The following is an 18,760-nucleotide window of genomic DNA, read 5'->3' as shown; positions in this document are numbered from 1 at the left end:
GCTAGTGTGGAAGGAAAAGTCTTCACTTCATCAGCAAGACCATATTGGTCCTCTATCCAACTAGGTGAGAATCTTCTACAACATGGCTAATAAACGGTTCTTCCTTTTTTATCCTCTCCAGTAATATAAAATTCACTTTCATGAGACATTACCTTTTAAGTTCTTAGAATGTTCTTTTCTATACTTAATAACAAATCAGCCTCCTTATTAAGTCTGATAGTGCTATCCAAAACTTTCCAGTCCATGTACCTGGCATCCTCAGGTGCTCTAATGTGTCACAGATATGATGGCTTGTTATTTCTTTGGCTCTCCAAGCTGTCCTGCAGGGCCTGAGGCAGCCACAGCCCAAGGTAGTCTCTGGTAAGGAGAAATCTCCCGTGCGTATTTCAGTGCCTGAAAATACATCTTCTATGAATGCGCCACGGTGAAAAAGACTGTGAAGCACCGCTCAGTATAGGGTGGTGGTGAAAGAGGTCATCCAGGCTCCAGAGTCAGAAAGACCCAAGTTAGAATCTTGGCTCCACCATTTATTAGTTTTGGATCTTCAAAAAGAGATGTTTAAAACCATTTCATGCCCTAATTTCTACAGACAGTAATAATACTATCTCCTTTAAAGAGCTGGTGTAAAGATTAAAGAAAACATATTAATACAATAAATACTATTTTTGTCACTAGTTCTGCTTTTGCCCTTTCTAATCATGTTATAGAATTCCTCTTCCATTTTACAACTTTAATTTAAAAGTAGGTTGTGTTTCCTATAAGTTTCTCCTTTGGCTAAATATCCCAAGTTCCTTCAGCTTCTTTTTGTCAACATGAATTCAACTTCCTTCATTATCTTAGTTGCTCTTTTCTAGATATCCTATGGTGTCTCTGTGTTCCTTTGCATAGATATAGTAATAAGAAAAGAAGGCCCACCCGCCCCCCACCCCATAAATGTAGTTTGATAAGCTAGTTGTTGAAATGTAGATGGATTAGGGGAATGGGGGAAAGATATTCTCACTAGAGAACCATGCAGTGAGCAAAGGAGAAGAAACCATAAAGTGCAAGACAGGTTTATAAAAAAAGCCGCTAACTAGCTAAAAGTGAGCCATTGGGTAAAAAAGATCTTAAAGAAGGTGGAATTGTGAGATCCTGAAACTATGGGAGTATGGCTTTAAAAGAAACTTGAAAAAGGTTTGGAAGGAGGGAGTTATAGTGTGTTAAAGTACAACAAATGTATCAATTGAAAGAAAGCGAACAAATCATTTAAGTGAGCTTCCAATTAGCAGCAAAATGTCTTAATGTATTACCCTTCTTTTGCTCCTCTTAGACGAAAACAATAAATAATTCTAGAATTGTCCCAAAGGTATTGCAGAAACCCTGGGGATGATCCACACACCACAAGTTCCTAGGACCTTTGACAGTTGGCTGCTGCAGCCAGCTATACCTAGAAAGAGGTTATTGACTCAAAGAAGCTACCCTGTCCTATGCTAAGTGTCACAATTCGGTAGCTCTGACTTCCAGATTGCGTTTATTCAGGACTCCCTCTCTTCTTGCCTTCCAATCATTCAGTGCAGCACATTATTTAGAGCCTGGGCCCTAGACACCAGACTGTTGGGAGTTCTTGCCCAATTTTGCAAAGCACTCCTTGTTTGACTTTGGGCCAGTTGCTTAACTTTTCCCTTACTTAAGTTTCCTCATTTGTAAATGTGAGGATGTTTACAGGACTTTAAAAAACTAAATTGTAGTGTTTCAGTGAGTTAATGTAGCTAACTGGCAATGAGAATGTAGTTATCTGGCAATGATAAATGCTATCTATGTCAATTGTTGCTATGTTGATTTTACGGAAAGGCAATGACTTTGGAATCAAACTGTTGTATGCAATTTTAGAAGTTACCATTTATTGTCTTTGTAACCTTGAATGAGGCACTTAATCTCTCTGAGCCTGTTTCCTCATCTGTAAAATGAGAATTCATAAATTTACTTTGAAGATTTGTTCTATTAAATGAAGACAAAACATGCAAATGGCCTGGAACAAAGTTGGAACTAAATATACACTCCTTCCCTCCTCTGGTCCCCTCAGTCCCCCTCGTCTCGGTCCCCGCACCTGAGGCTGGGAGACCCCGCACTGAGTTTAGGAGCCGGCGTTCTCTTCTGAAGTGACAGGCAAAAGTAGAGACCATATTGCTGGGACAAGTGTTGAAGAAGGGTGACCCCGAGGGAGATCTGGGAGGATGCAGGGGCGGGAGGGACGCAGGGAGGCGGCCCCTGGACTACATCTCCCGGGATGCTTCAGCAAGAGGGAGCGCCCGCCCCGCCCCGCCCCGCCCCGCCCAGCCCAGCCCAGCCCAGCCCAGCCCTGCGCGGCGGCGCTGCCCACCGCAGGAGCGCAGCGGCGCGCAGAGGCTACAAGTGCCGGGGCCGGTGATTGGGGGACTTTTCCAACGAGCCGCGCGGGCCAAGCGCGCGGTGCTCGAGCTGCGCGGGTGACCGAGGCAGGAGGTGAGTGCAGGAGAGTGGGACGGAGAGGATGCGCTGGGGCGAGGGCGGGAGCCGGGAACCGGGCGGAACAGGGGCAGGCGTCCCCACTCGCAGCCCAAGGTGCCAGTCTTGCCTCCGGGTGCTCGGCGGACGCAGCCCGGCCCCGGGTGCTTCGGTCCGGCTCCGAGGTCACCCGGAATGGCTTGATCGGTCCCGCGGCGCTCGCCGTGGGCACCGCTGCCCCGGGCTGGCGGCGCGTCCTCCCCGCACAGCGCGCGCAGGACGGATCCCGAGGTCGCCTCCCCCAGACCGGGCTCGTCGGTGCCAGTCAGTTCCTATGCACAATATTAATGCTTTTAATTGATGGCAGGCGGACAGGGGCAAGTGCTTTCTCCTTGCTTTGAGTGCAGTTTCGTTGGCCGGGCTCTAAACCAGACCCGAGAGAAGAGAGGGAGGAGACGGCAGAAAAGAGCCTTTAAGCTTGTCCCCTGGGATTATCCATTCTCCACTGAGAATGGAAGCCCTGGATTACGGAACTGCAAAGGAAATCGACTGTGCAGCCACTCTGTCTTGGATTGAACAAGCGGGAGCCCCTCTTTTATTTAAAGAGAGAGAGAGAAGGGAATTAAGTGGAGATTTCTCTTTCCCTTTGTTATAAGTTGGAAGATATGTAAGGAAACCTTCCGATTTTATCCAGAGTTGTCCATTGTGATGAGTTAATCGTGCTAAAGGTTAATCAGAGCCCCCGAGAGAATGGTGAGACGATTTCTCATTTCATTAATCGATGAAACGGTTACCATTGCTTCATTCATTGAGGGATACTGCGGTAGGGGTTTGTCCACTTGCTGAAGAAAGGCTCCGGTTTACTTGTGGTTTTCATACGCTTGATGTTTTTTGCTGTTTTTGTTGCAGAAGAACTCTGATAATAGGAGTTTAAAACCCAAACTATGATGTAGAGCAGAGAACATGTCGGTTCCCTCTCCCGTATTTTAAGTGAGTTGCCATGTTGACCTTAGGTGAGATTTGCCTGTGCCTCTGTGTATTACCAGCTGTTGGAAGCTGCAGCTTTTGAAACATAATAAACCTCAAGCCATGGGTTAAATCAATTATCACCCTGAACTTGGAAGCAAAATAAAAGGGGAACTTACTTGAATTTCCTCTTATTGGTGATAGTGGAAAGTGAAATTTTATTCCTTGGAAAATGGCAGAGACAGAGAGAGATGAGCAAATGGTATCCTGCCCATCCCAAAAAGCTGTCCCAGAAAAGCCCTGTGCTGCAGTGGGGAAGAGGGAGTGTCACAGATACAAAGGGACAGGAGGTAATAGCAGGTGAGCTCAAAAGAACCCTCACTTTATAGGCTTTATTATCTTTTATTTACTTAAGTAAATCTAGAAAATGGGTTTGTCAGAACTTCTGGTTGGTCAATTTCCTGTGCACATGTGGCAGCAAAACAGGCAGTGGGGGAGAAAGTCAACCTCAGTGAATGGGAATAACAGACCTGTGGCTGGAGCAGTGCTTGTGTACGTGGGGAGCGGTGCAGCTGACCCACGGTATTTTGCAGAGATCACCTTAGAGTGTGTTCTTCACTCACTTCCTGGTGCAGAACAAGCTGCCCTGATCATGCTGACCCCACATAGCTGCGGAGGGGATAGGGCACAGAGTGGAAGCACAGTGACCAAACATGTGGCCTTATAAACACTGGGCCATGTGACTTGGGTCATTGGATGTGTGAGGTGTAAGGGAAAGAGAGGTGGCTGATTAAGTGAGCCCTCTTTCACCTACCTCAAGGCTACCCAGTCAAAATGCTGAGCCCCTGTGCCAGTAGATCTCAGTCCATAAGGGCATGTATTAATTTCACCCACCAAGATGCTCTAAACCTAATCTGCATTAGAATCTCTTCTGAAGTAAAGAGTGTAAGCACTTAAAATCCGGCTGAATTGTTAAGAAGTCTGTGCTTCCCCGGTCCTCCCGAAAGTCTCTGCTAAAAAGGGTCCCTGCTTTTCTCATTTGTGTCTCTATACAGGAAACCTGCCTTCTTATTTGAGGGATCCTGTCACAGAAATGTGTGAGTCCTTGGATAAATTTGGCTCAGTGACGGCAATGCTTTCTCCAGAGACACTGCCACTTCCTCCTTGCTCCTTTCCTACCCAGACCTAAGTTTTCCGTGTCAATCTCCGTGATAAATCAAAGGATTTGCCCTTATCGCACCTTCCTGCCACAAGGTATCCTCTCCCTTTTACCCCTTTTAGGGGTTGAGGCACCAATGGCCTTGGCTGCAATGGGAAATGGAAACCTCGGGAGCAGCTCTCCTGGTGCTGCGCAGCCTTAGCTTCTGTTGGGTTCTTATCTGAATGTGCTGCTATTGGCAGAATTTCCAGAAGCTGCTGGGGCATGACTGAGTAGCTCTGATGGAGCTCCACTACCTTGCTAAGAAGAACAGCCCGGCAGAGCAGCACGGTGCTGTGAACTGGAGTTCTGGAGGATCTCCCAGTGACCAGGCAGATGCAGCAGCCACCAGAGCTTCTCTCTGCTGCCAGAGACGCTGCACATTGACAGCCAGGGCAGCAGAGACGGAAGGTTCTAAACTTAACCTTTCTCCAGCATTCCCCTCCTCCTTTCTGCAAGAGAGTGTTATTCAGCTAGACTCCTTCCCATCAGGACCTCTCCACTCAGGGAACCAACTAACAGCAGAATGCAAAGTCTGCAACTGCTGCAGTCAGGAGTTAGAAACTCCTTTTACCTATGTGGATGAGAATATCAACTTGGAGCAGTGGAACCAGAGCTCCCCTTCCACAAAAGGGAATAATCAGCCTGGAGATCTTGGCTGGAGAAATGCAAATGAGTGGTCCCATGAGGCTGCCATGTCTTTGATATCCGAAGATGAAGATGATACCAGTTCTGAAGCGACATCTTCAGAGAAGTCAGTAGACTATGGTTTCATCAGCGCCATCTTGTGCTTAGTCACTGGGATCTTGCTGGTGATTATCTCTTACATCGTCCCACGCGAGGTCACTGTGGATCCCAACACCGTGGCAGCCCGGGAGATGGAACGTCTAGAGAAGGAGAGCGCGAGGCTGGGGGCTCACCTGGACCGCTGTGTGATTGCTGGACTCTGCCTCCTCACACTTGGGGGGGTTGTTCTGTCATGTTTGCTAATGATGTCAATGTGGAAGGGGGAGCTCTATCGTCGCAACAGGTTTGCCTCTTCCAAAGAGTCTGCAAAACTGTATGGTTCTTTCAACTTCAGGATGAAAACCAGCTCTAATGAAAACACCCTGGAACTGTCTTTGGTAGAGGAAGATGCTCTCGCTGTACAGAGTTAATTCTGGTTGTAAATTTCTTGAGTCTGCCTTGGCATTTTATATGAAACAAGACAAAAAACAAAACCCCAAAACATTTCTTAAAACTAGTAGTGCAATTTATTTGCCTGGCAAGAAAAGTTTCTGCAACCAATGGCCAATGAGCGTGACCATTCCCTGGGTCTCTCTTTAGAAAAAAGGCCATGTAAGATGCATAAGAAACCAGAGTCAGTCACACTTTTCCTAAAACACTGACTAATCTGTGATGGCCATCAGCTTCTACTTCTGTTGCAAAGTATTTCTAATGACTCAATGTACAAATTATTTCTTTTACATGAATATGAGTTATTATGTTATTCTTTGGACACTAGAAGTTCCTACACACAGTAGGACCAATTGGTAATCCATTTTTTTTAAAGAAATAGTAATTGATAATAAGGCTTACATCTAATTGTCAAAGGTGCTTATCTGTGTTCTTGATGAATTTGTTTCTTCTCATAATTTGGCTAACCACTAAATGTAGGGTTTTGAGTTTGAATATTTTGAAGCTTGAGAATGTTGGCTATAAAAAAAAACCTGTTAAAAATGTTACATTTAAAATTATTCCTGCATTCAGAAATGGTAACTAAGCCATTAGGATAAAAATAAAAATAAATAAAACATTATCAGACCAATCTGAATTTAGCCCAGAATGGTAATGCTAGACATTAGCCAGTGTCACATGCCTATTCTCTAGATGAGTTCAGTGGGTTGCGGATCTACATTTCATTTTCCTTTTTGTGATTTTTGCCATCAGACTGGTTAGCAGTGCTCTTGAAATCTTTACTAGTGCTCACACCAGAAAGGCAAAGCATGAGGCATTTTAAATATATTTCCAGACATCTAAACATCTAGGCAGCTCTGAGTCATGACTGGCTCAGGCATGCTCCCAGATGACATTTTCTTTTTTTAAAATTTTTTCTTCCCCTGACCCCTGTTGTTTGCACTCCCTGTGTGCTCTCTGTGTCCATTCATTGTGTGTTCTTTCCATGCCTGCTTATCTTTTCTTCTCGTCTTTCTCTTTTAGGAGGCACTGGGAACTGATCCCATGACCTCTGGTGAGGAAGAGAGGCACTCAATTGCTTGAGCCACCTCATCTCTGGTCTGCTGCGTCTCTCACTATCTCTCTGCATTTCTCCTTGTTGCATCAACTTGCTGCACCAGCTTTCCGTGGTGTGGGCTGCAACCCCTCTGTAGTGCGGGTCAACCTGCCTTCACCAGGAGGCTCCGGGAATCAAACCTGGGGCCTCTCATATGGTAGATAGGAGCCCAATCACTTGAGCCACATCCATTTCTCCAGATGACATGTTGTTAGCTCCCATACAGTTATAGCTAGATTCTTGGGAACTGTGCCTAGCATCTATATTGCATGTTCTCAGCTGAGCAACAAGCCATTGCCCCAGGATAGCAGCAGTCCTTAAGTGCATAGCCAAAAATTTAAAATAAGAAGAGGGAGTGAGATTAACACACTGGTTCTGTGGAAACCACACTCATCACCAGAATCCATCTCCCCTACAATGGTCCAGACATCACTCTGAGCTCCTTATATCCGGGTGCCTCAGTAACTGAGAACTCTTACCTCATGACATTCAAACTCTCCCTCTGTTAGAGGTGCGATGGGCGAAGTGGGCGCAACTTCGCAAAACAAACACACAGTGTCCAACTGGTATACTGCCTGGGTACAGTAATGGTTCAGGTAGGGGCTTTGGAATGCAGCTTCAGAAATACCTTGCATTTTGCAACTTTTCCTTTGGGTATTTCTGACCTGCTATAGAGTAGTTTTTTTTGTTTTTGTTTTTCAAAGAAATAGCTAATGTCTATTTATTTATTAAATGTCTTTTTTTTAAAAAAAAGATACATAGATCACATGAAATGTTACACTAAAAAATATAAGAGGTTCCCATATATCCCACACCCCACCCCTTCACTCCTCCCATATCAACAGCCTCTTTCATCATTGCGGCACATTCATTGCATTTAGTGAAAAACATTTTGGAGCACTGCTGCACCGCATGGATTATAGTTTACATTGTAGTTTACACTCTCCCCCAGTCCATTCAGTAGGTTATGTTAGGATATATAATGTCCAGCATCTGACCCTGCAATATCATTTAGGACAATTCCAAGTCCAGAAAATGCCCCCACATCACATCTCTTATTCCTTCTCCCTGCCCTCAGCAACTACCATGGCCACTGTCTCTACATCAATGATACAATTTCTTCCATTGCTAGAGTCACAACAGTTCTATAGTAGAATACCACTAAGCTCACTCTAATCCATATTTTATTCCTCAATCCTGCGTACCCTGGGATGTAGACTGGCCATGTGCCATCTGGACCCTGACCCTCAGCAGAGTTACAAATCCTACTCTCTGGTTCATTGGACCCAGGTCAGCTAACAGGGAGGTGAAGATGGTCAACCACCATACCAGGTAACTGAAAGTGCCTACAACTACAAGCAGGAGAATCACATCCATTAGCCATGTGGGATATAGAGTAGTTTTAACTGCCCCTGTTCTGTTACCAGGATCAGTGGGATCACTCCTACAGAGGCCTGGAGCTGGGGACTGAGGTTGCAGGGGGGTGATTAAATGAGAAAGTGATTGCTTTGTGGATTCCAAAGCCTCATTCTAAAATCTAAAGTTTGTGTTGTTATTAAGGACTATGGAATATGTGTGGGTAACTTTGGCTGGCAGAGTGTGTGAGTAGGCACAGTGCAATGAATGAGCTCTTGTGGGTAACAGATCGATTTAATAAGCAAGGAACAGTGTTTCTCAAGGTTAATGGTGAAATGCAAAAAGGAAGGATCAGAAGATAGTAAAAAAGAGATGACAGGTGTATGAAATAATTATTAGATGAATAAAAGAGAAATTAAATGGACACCAGATCTGTTTCTGGTTCTTAGAACTTTTTGAATCGACTTTTTGTCTTACTATGGCTCTCATCGTTTGTGTTGAAGCTCCCTTACCAGCGATAAAATTTTCACATTCTGAAAGTTTGTCGGTCATCAGGTCTTGGTATGCTTGGGGACCCACTTTGGATAATATTGACGGAAGAAGGGCATGGGCTACTATGTGGCTGAGTGAGTCAGTCTGAGCTGTGTTTGTTTGTTTGTTTTTAAAAGACAGAGTGAGCAAGGTGTGGATCAGCTGAGTTTTGTTTTTATTTATCGATTGATAGAACAGGATTAATTGGCCAAACAACAGACTAAACTGAATTAATGTTTCCTAGTTTTGGAAGACAAGTTTAAGAATCAAGTTTCAGAATCAAGTTTTCAATTCTGTAAAACTGACAATAAAGGAGAAATAGCTAAAGATTTTCATTTGGACACATTTAATAAATCTTACAGTATTACCAAATTATATACAGATCTGATGTGATCTAAGGCAACATAAAAACAAAAAATTTCAATTTGGAAAAGAAAATATTATGGGGGAAAAAAGACCTAACCAGTTAGAATATGTTTCCTCCTCTCCAAGAACTCTATAAAATATTCTTTAAAATTTAAAACTGAAATTTAGTAGGTAAATGCTTATTTCAACTATATTGTTTAAATCTGCTCGTAAACATATAGAAAAGTCTCTTTTAAGAATCAATTTTATATGAGGCTAGACCATTACACCAAAAGGGAAAAATCCAGAATACCTTGTGGTTGTTTCCTTTAGGTGCTGTGTAGACATAATCCAAATTAATTTAAGTTAAGGCAACTGCCTGGTATTTAGTTTGTGTGGTCCTAGTCTACCCTGGTCCACCAAGATGATTACCTGAATTTAAAATAATGGCAACTCAGGCAATGAAAAACCCTGAGCTATATATGCTGATGTTTCCAATCTGATAAAGAGGGTTTTTGGCTCTAAATATATTTATTTAGAAGTTCTTTGGCAAGACCAGGTGGTAAATGTTGCAGACATTGAACAGACGATAGCCGTTGTGTTGTTCTTGGATCCTCCATGGCGATTTATGACCTTACATCTCTCCAACACTGGGCTGGTTGTTATCTGAGAAGTTTTTATTGCTAGACCTGGAGAAGCAAAACTGTTTTTCAGAGGTTCATAGTTTAGGTCTTTAGTTTTTAAAAATCTAAACTCAGAATCACCGTCTGTCAGGGTTTACCTCTTCCCACCTCCTGGGGAGGGGTCTCACTGCAAGGAGACTAGCAGAGAACTCCGGGAGTGGCAGTCCTAGGACCCCAACCCACCTCAGAGTTTGCTGATATCTGGGATGCCAGCAAAAGCATGACTCACAGGGGCACTGGGTGGAATAGCATTAAATCACATGGAGAAAAGACAAAGCAAGATCAGCTTCACTGGTTGACATCAGTCCCTCATGACCAGAGGGTCTTCATCTGTTCGCTAACATAGGGAGGTGGTCTACACACACCCTCCTAAGCCATCACCTCTGTCTTGGCGCAGGGTTTATTTGTGGGTAGCAGGTGGCACTTGTACCACCCCTACCACAGTCACCTTCCCAATCTTAAAGAGAAGGCAGCTCATCCTTCAGTTGTGCTGCCCACAGGAATGAGGACCGGAAAGAAAGCTGCTTTTCTCCCTTCCTACTTGGATCTACACTCTGCCAGTGAACAATTTAAGCCTCCTAATGTCTGTAATAAACTGCCTTTTCAGGACACCAAAAATGTTTCGGGTAGATTTGAAGAGTTTTCTTTGAAATTCTGTGTGTCCTTTGTGGCCTTTTGGAGCTATGGAAGCAGACTGTGTAATATGGTATATTGGTCCCACATAAGAAAAAAATGTCCTTTCTCCAGTTTCCCCATTTCACAGCTGATTTATGTCTTTAGAGAAATAAGGGCTGCATGGAACCATGAACTTCTAATTGGCTATGAATGCTTTTACCCAGTATGCCTGCTAGGTCCCTTGCTTCTGTACTACCAAGATACTTCTTGCCTCAAAAATCACATGCCTTGCTGTATGCTTAAAATATCTGAGTCCCTCCCCCCTTATGCTTACTTATTTTAAAGACCCATTAGACCCATACTGGCACATGTCCTTTCAGGTTAAACTTTAGGCAGAGAGACTGCTCTACCAAATTCGTGTGTGCCTTCCTTTTCTCCAGGGATAAGGGTAAATGAGTGAGTGAGCACCAGTGCCAGCTGAATATCAAGCTTTAAAGAGTCTGCACCCAAGTGACTCTTTTTTTTAACTTCTTTGTGACAGGCAGAATTTCGAGGCAGGAGCATTTGGACATTTCAGCTTTTATCTTTCACTTGTGAAATCATAGGCACATGCAAGACCTTACCTGGATTAATCATCTAGCATTAAAAAAGAGTTTCAATCCCTCTATTAGGAAAAGGTTTTGCAATCTGAAGATCAGAGACCCTTGCAGCAATTTCTGCCAAAAAAAAAAAAAAAAAAAGTGGTATGATAAAAGAGATTCACAACCTTAGCCAATGGTTCACCTATTTCAGCACAATTTAATACCATCAACTAGATTCCACTGTGACAAAGGAATAAGACTGATCCTTACAGTTCTCTGTAATGGGATTTAACGTGTTGCAGAATGAAGTATAAAGAATGACTACAATGAGAAGAATTATAATGAAGTCTATCTGGCTTTTCCCAGTATAAAAGGATTCATAAGAAAAAGACTTAACACATTGTCCTTTAGCTAACTTTTAGCCATATCATTTTATGATTCATAGTATTCTATAATAATATTCTTTTCTTGCAACTTCTATGGGTATAAGCCTTGGGAAATAATTTGCCTTACTAGTGCACTGACCTGTAAAAAGTAAGATGTTATTTTAAACATGTAAAATTGCTTTAAAAAATGTATGGCTTAAACTTAAAGTGTACCAGAGGTTTATGTTTGTGAGTGTGCAAGTTAGTGTGCATTCAAGTCTGTATATCATTAAGAGTATATTTTGTAATTATAGAACTGTAATATCCAAAGCTATTGTTAGAATAACTTTCTTGTAGGAACCGTGGCATGCCTTAATATTGACTTTCAGAATGAGAGAAGTCTTTCACAGGTCATGAATGAAGAATTTGGAATCAACCTCAAAATGAGATACCATAATTATAGAAATCTATTTTGGTTGCTCGGCTTCCCACAAATGTTTATTGATTTATTTTTTTAATCTGTCACTTTCAAGCATATTGAGAAATTATTTTACCTTGAATTATTATTTTATTTCATGGTAACTTAGGCAATAGTCAGTACTTTCCTTTGTTCCAAATTTTAGGAAGTGTGTATTTCTCAAGTGAGGCTTATTTTCTCACTGCCATCCAAGCAAGTGTTGAACAAAAAAATCAAAGATGGGTTATTACTAGATAGTATATCTTGAGTATTTTCTCTTTGGTTCTTTTCATAGAGATGCTTCTAATTTTACTTTTCTTGCCAAACAAGAAGAATAACTCGATGTACATTGTGTGCTTTTTGATATTATAAAGGGCGATCATTAAGGTTGTGAGCTTTTGCTTAGGACATTTGACACCTTATATGTCAGTAGCAAGTGTGTCATATTTTAAAATAAACTATTATCAAGATGTTTTATTGTGTTTAACTTCTACTTGAATCTGAATTTGTGATGCTGATTTGGACTTTTAAAATTGAATATGAAGTTCTCTGTCCAAAAATATCAAAACTTAATATTTATCCCTAATTCAAGTATAAACATTTTTCTTGCTCCTCTCACATTGAAAATGTAAGCTCTGCCTTTTCTTTTTTCATTTGTATGAACTAGTCGAAGCTATTTGGGTATCCCTAAATTACTCAGCATTGAATTTGTAGAGTGCATTGCATGAAATGGAAAAAGGTATAAGAATAGCTATTTTTGAAAATATTTATCTAAAAATATAGAAAGCTTTTAGGTGAAAAACAAATATTGCCCTTAAACTTCTCTTAATCCAATTTTGATCTTTTGGTAAGATGTGTAAGAAAAACATGTTCTTATATTTAATCCATTCCTGTCGGTATGAACCTTTTGGAAGTGGCAACTTTAGGAGGTTACTTCGGTTGAAATGTTGTGACCCACCTCAACCAGAATGGGCCTTAAATCCTATTATTGGAATCTTTGATAAGAGAGTGAAACAAGAGGCCAAAATCAAGGAAACTAGAAGAGAATGGAGAGGCCGGGGCTGGGGGTGGGGGTACCTGTACGTTATCAGGGGACAAGGTAAGGATCAAGAATAGCCAGAAGCCAGCCCAAGAATGCCACAGTCTTTGCAGAGAAAGCATGGCCTTGATGACGCCCTTGACTTGGACTTTCTTTTAGCCTCAAAACTGTAAGCATATAATTTCCCATTGCTTAACCCTACCCATTTCATGGTATTTGCTTGAGCAAACTGGGAAACGAAAACATCTTTTTCATTTGAGGTGTGCATAATAGTTTATATTATTAAGTAGACTTTTATTCTTACTATGCATATGTGCTCTGACCGTCAAGAATTCTAAAGAGACAATTTAAAGTGAGGAGCCATCTATTGCTCCACCTATTAAAAATACATATGTATTGATTCAAGATTCTTATCTACTTTAAAGGAAGAAAATGGAGTTATTTCTTCATATATATTTATTTCTAAAAGAGCTTTTGGTTCTTGTTAACCACCTCTGATCAATCAGAATGAGCTAAATTATGTTGCTCTAACAAATCCATGGTTTCTTGCAACATGACCCTTGTGGGACCTTGTGGGAGAGTAGGGAGGGATAGTCCTTTTGCAGATGTTTCTGTTTGCCAGGCTCAAAAGGAGGAGTCTGGAAAATCTCACATAGGCACTGTGCCCTCTCAGCTGATTAGCCAGGACTAGTTATATAGTCCCACTCAAGCCAGGAATTGTAGTTCCATCATGTGCCCTGAAATGGGGATAATGGGAACTATTTGACCATTGGCACTGGCTGCCATGATTTCTAAGGTCTTTGTGCTGTTAAAGAACATAATGTATCAATGAACATAAAAATTCTCATGTTCTTTAATGATCACTTGTTCAAAAAATTTTTAAATACTTTTATATGGATGCAAAGTGAAAATTATTCTTCTAAAAATATGCCAGAAAAAAGCACACTTTAGTAGTTCTTTTAAAAAAATAGAGAAATTATAACTTACCTTAATATTAATTCTTTGGTTCTGTAGTATTATTTTATCATAGAAATTAGAAGTTTCAAATAAGTTAGTTGTTATGCTTCTAGCTCATGGACAAGTGAAAGCACTTAATTTTCTTGAACCTTTATTATGTATTTTGCAACTTATGTCTTGCCTCATTTAATTCTTACAACTCTGCAAGCCTAGTATTATTATCTGCATTTTACAAATGAAAAACTGACACTCAAGAATGTTAAATGACTGGCCAAAATTATGCAACTAATAAGCTGTGGAGAATATGTAGGTATGCTTGCTTAAAAAAAAAACAAACATATTTGATCCATGTTAGAAGGAATATTACCCCTCCTGCAAAAAAATCTATTTATACTAAGCTATTTTATTTTGTATTTATCATTTATAAAATAAAATAACAGTCGTGTGATTTGAGACGTAACAAACCCATTCTATAAGGTAATTTTACCGATATTTTCCTTTGAAATGATATAGTTATTGTTAAATGTCTCCAAATATAAAACAAATTAAATCTGTCAAAACTCACAGTCATCCTAGTCACTGCCCGCACTGAGGTTCAGATATATTTATGCTGGCGCTTTTCCTTAGAGCTGAAATGAAAATGTAGTAACTCTTCCTATGTGCACTACTGTGCACATAGGATAAATGTATACTCTCAACAAAGAAACCCCAAAACGGAGAGAAAGTCATATTTGAGTGCCTATTATGTGTCAGGCATTCTGCTTTCATGTGTAGTGTCTTTTAAAAAAATCTTCACTGGCATGATATAATAAAGGAAACAAAGGATGTGGAGTCTGAATCCCTGCTCCCGGCTTCTGTTATGTCTGAGCCCCAGTCTCTTCATTGTAAAATGGGCATAATACTGTTTGCCTTGCAGGGCTCCAGTGAAACTTAAATAAGATTAATGAGGGGAGGGATCTGAGAGACTCCTTGTCTGGTATTCTACCATCAGATCAACCATTTTCTTAAGTAGGCTGCTGTGTAGCAACAGAACCTGGATTTTTGGAGGTGTTTGAGTTCTTGTGTTCATTATTAATTAATTATTGGCTGACAAAAAACCTGAACTGGTCCAACAATAGATGATTGCCCAACACCATGATAAAAAAAATTATCCCCTGCCCCTCTTCCAGCAACCCCTTTCCTCTTCTTCCTCTTCCCCTCTCTTTATTATCATTCTCTCTGTGGAAACCATCCATTTGAAGGTCTTTTATTTCCAACATCATGAATTGTCCAAGTAAAATACTTACATACCCATTCATGGACATAAAATAAATCTAGAATAGAAGGGTTTGCAATAGAAAAATCCAACAAAATCCTTTTATTTAGATGAAATTTTTTTTTTCTTTTTCTTTTTTTTAATATTCATGGTGTTAAAACTTAAAAGATTTTATTCAGTTAGCATTCTGGCAAAAAAACTATTCTCTTATACTGCCATTTGTCCAGGTCATGGAGTTCATGTACTTATATTTAATTTACCTTTGAATTTCATTTAACCTTGCCCATTCTGCCAAATGAGCAAAACTAACTGATCTGGGATACAAATGACTGTGCTAAGAGTTTAACTCGTTTTCTCTTGATACTTAAATGACATGGAGTGGATCCCTAGCAGTGAAGTCAGGGACACCAGGGAAGGAAGATGCAAAGTCAGAACCAGCATTAAATCATAACTCATAAAAATGATAGACCCAGGAATAATTTCCCGGTTGTTAGCTGAATGAAAAGGAATTAGGAGAGACTTGTGCTAGAGCCTAAATAGTAAGAGATGAGGCTGAGAGAGACTTTGAGAGATAAAGATTCATTAATGACTCAGCCCTATGTTAAAGATTATATTAAGTGCATAGCTGTTTTTGATAATCTCAAGAGTCTCCATGAAGCTGAGAATAGAAGCCAGGGGTGAGGAAGCAAAGAATAAAATCAGGGTGAGGGTGGGAGGATTTGGGGTATGGTTATTGGCACATGGTACTGATAGGAAGTAAGAAGTACAAAAACCTACTAAATTTTTTAAGAAATTGCTTTGCCAAACAATCCATGAGTCTATGTCTATTTAAGCCTTAAACACACTTGAGCTTCCAAATTTGTACAGCCTGGAAAAATTGTACAGCCTGCAGTGAAGGTATACTCTTGCTATTCATTTTAGATATAACCATGGAGGATAAAGTATAAGGAAGAAAGTCCTAAAGGCCTGAACAAGGGACCTTGGAGAATAGTAGAAACAAATAAGTTGCTCCTGGAGGACAGAATCAGGGCCTAGTCAAGGACTACATAAGGACCACACAATGTCTGCCCAACAAAGTTGACCCATTTTTATACTTCAGTGATTGCTGTGGGAAAGTTTCTTGTGGTTATCGTGTCCCTGTTTCAGTTTATACTTTGCCAGATCTCAAGAAGAAACATTGAGACCTTATAAAGAAGACTGCATAAGAGCAACCCCTCTTTTGACCTCCCGACTCTTTTTGGAGACTCATAGCCTCCAATTTATCCTTTCCAATTTCCCCCTTTTATTCAAGGTCAAAAAGCATTTATTTATTTATTTATTCCCCCTCCACCCACCCCCGCTGTTGTCTGTTCTCTGTGTCCATTTGCTGCGTGTTCTTGTTTTTGTCTGCTTCTGTTGTTGTCAGTGGCACAAGAATCTGTGTTTCTTTTTGTTGTGTCATCTTGCTGCATCAGTTCTCCATGTGTGTGGTGCCATTCCTGGGCAGGCTGCACTTTCTTTTGCACTGAGCGGCTCTCCTTACAGGGCGCACTCCTTGTGCGTGGGGCTCCCCTATGTGGGGACACCCCTGCATGGCAGGGCACTCCTTGTGTGCATCAGCACTGCGCATGTGCCAGGTCCACACGGGTCAAGGAGGCCCGGGGGTTGAACCACAGACCTCCCATGTGGTAGACAGATGCCCTATCCAGTGGGCCAAGTCCACTTCCCCTCAAAAAGCATTTTTGACACCTGGCATTACATGTAGGTTGATATATTCTGCTGGTCCGACTTGACCCTTTTATTCAAGGTCATTTTCTAGTTACATCATCAGCTGGTACTTGGTATTAATACCTCAGCACTAGGGAGGCTCATCCCCGGGAGTCATGTCCCACACTGGGGGAAGGTAATGCATTTACAGGGTCGGGAGGTCATCAGAGCGGTTGCTCTTATGCACGCCTCAGCAGGGTCCCAGACACAGCCAAACTAGATACAAGCCCAGGTATTGGTTCTTCTGAGGGCTACAGAGACCCACAGGTTCTATGGTCATAGCAGATGGAGTTCAGTGCCATGTCAGTTGGCCCTACTTTGGAGTTTCTGTTCCTGAGTGTGATGGAGTTGAACTCAGATGTGATCTTTGTTCACAAGCCTCTCCTGTTACTTTTACCAGACCTGTGGTTGGCGCTGGGTTTCGGTGTATGCTCAGGGGACCTGAATCTCTGGACTGTCCATGTGATAACCAGTCCCTGAGCCTCAACACACCTGCAACTCCTACCCTCTGCTTTAATGAACTTACTCCAGCCAGCTAACAGGGATGTGAGGAAGGTCATCCACTACGCCAGGGAGCCAAGTGTGCCTACAACTGCAAGCAAGAGAATTGCATCCACCATCCATGTGGAATCTAAGCCCCCTCTTGATATAGAGGTGGAGTGGACATAACCATCCCAGGGTCCACAGGATGGAGGAATAGAGTATGGGATAGAGTGGACTTACTGATATTCTATTCTGGAACTATTGTGATTAGTAATGGAAGAAAATATAGCATTACTGTGGAGAAAGTGGCCACAGTAGCTGCTGAGGGTAGGGAGAGGGAAGAAGAAATATGATGTGGGGGCATTTTCAGGACTTGGCATTGTCCTGGGTGGTGCTGCAGGGAAGGGAAAGATGTTTAAACTGTACATCCTGCCATGGCCCACTGGGTGGACTGGGGGAGAGTAATCTACAATGTAAACCACTATCCATGTGGCACAGCAGTGCTTCAAAATGTATCCACCAAATGCAATGAATGTGCCATGATGATGAAAGAGGCTGTTGATGTGGGGGGGGGGGGGGGGGAGAGATATATGGCGACCTCATATTTTTTTAATGTAACATTAAAAAATAAATAAAGCCAAAAAAAAGGAGACTGCATAAACTGGAATTCTTGGACTTGGAGCTGGAGGCAGTATTTGAATGGGTCTTTTGAGTCACTCCATGGGAGTTGAGTATGTTCTTTGTGTAAGGAGAAAGGGATATGAATATGGCAAATCTACCAAAGATCAAGGCTCCCTTTCATTCCCAGTTCCCTTTACATTTAGATGATGGGACCAGACGACTAGTTTGCACCAATGGAATGTGAACAAAGTAATGTGTGTCACTTTCTGGCTGAAGTGGTTAAGAAACCATGGAAAGCAGATTTGGCTCAACTGATAGAGCATCTGTTTACCATATAGAAGGTCCAGGGTTCAAACCCAGGGCTTCCTGACCCATGTGGTGAGCTGGCCCACGTGAAGTGCTGATGCACGCAAGGTGTGCTGTGCCGCATTGGGGTGTCCCCCGTGTAGGGGAGCCCCAAGCACAAGGAGTACACCCTGCAAGGAGAGCCACCCTGTGTGAAAAAAAGTGCAACCTGCCCAGGAGTGCACACATGGAGAGCTGACTCAGCAAGATGATGCAACAAAAAGAGTCACAGATTTCTGGTGCCATTGACAAGAACGAAAGTGGACACAGAACACACAGTGAATGTACACAGAGAGCAAACAAAGGGGGGTGGGTTAGGGAAATGGGAGAGAAAGAAATAATAAATAAATAAATCTTTAAGAAAAGAAAGAAACCAGTGTACTTTTACTCTCTTCCCTCTCCAATCTGGTAGCTGTCCAAGAAGAACTTTGAAACCATATTGATGATGGCAAATACTCCATCCGCCTGGGTTGGGGGACTGT

At 41.9% G+C, this 18,760-nt stretch overlaps 1 protein-coding gene across 2 annotated transcripts; it reads left to right on the top strand.

The window, feature by feature from the left end:
* Positions 1–2,347: 2,347 nt before the first annotated feature.
* On the top strand, positions 2,348–12,305 carry TMEM74 (transmembrane protein 74). Of its 2 annotated transcripts, none has more exons than XM_058275917.1 (2): positions 2,348–2,481; positions 4,485–12,305. In XM_058275917.1, exon 2 carries the CDS (start codon positions 4,870–4,872, stop codon positions 5,782–5,784), a length of 915 nt encoding a protein of 304 aa, XP_058131900.1. In that variant the 5' UTR covers positions 2,348–2,481; positions 4,485–4,869; the 3' UTR covers positions 5,785–12,305. The 2 variants fall into 2 exon arrangements, with proteins under 2 accessions (XP_058131900.1, XP_071064104.1); XM_071208003.1 differs by having other exon boundaries at positions 2,478–3,789; positions 4,485–7,235.
* The last annotated feature ends 6,455 nt before the right edge of the window (positions 12,306–18,760 follow it).

Source organism: Dasypus novemcinctus, chromosome 14 (assembly GCF_030445035.2).
Source record: "Dasypus novemcinctus isolate mDasNov1 chromosome 14, mDasNov1.1.hap2, whole genome shotgun sequence".
Classification (NCBI taxonomy): domain Eukaryota; kingdom Metazoa; phylum Chordata; class Mammalia; order Cingulata; family Dasypodidae; genus Dasypus; species Dasypus novemcinctus.
This window is presented reverse-complemented; position numbering and strand designations above follow the sequence as displayed.

Bases quoted from the DNA above. Each gene is read 5' to 3' on its own strand.
- TMEM74 (XM_058275917.1), top strand. From the start codon at position 4,870: ATGGAGCTCCACTACCTTGCTAAGAAGAACAGCCCGGCAGAGCAGCAC.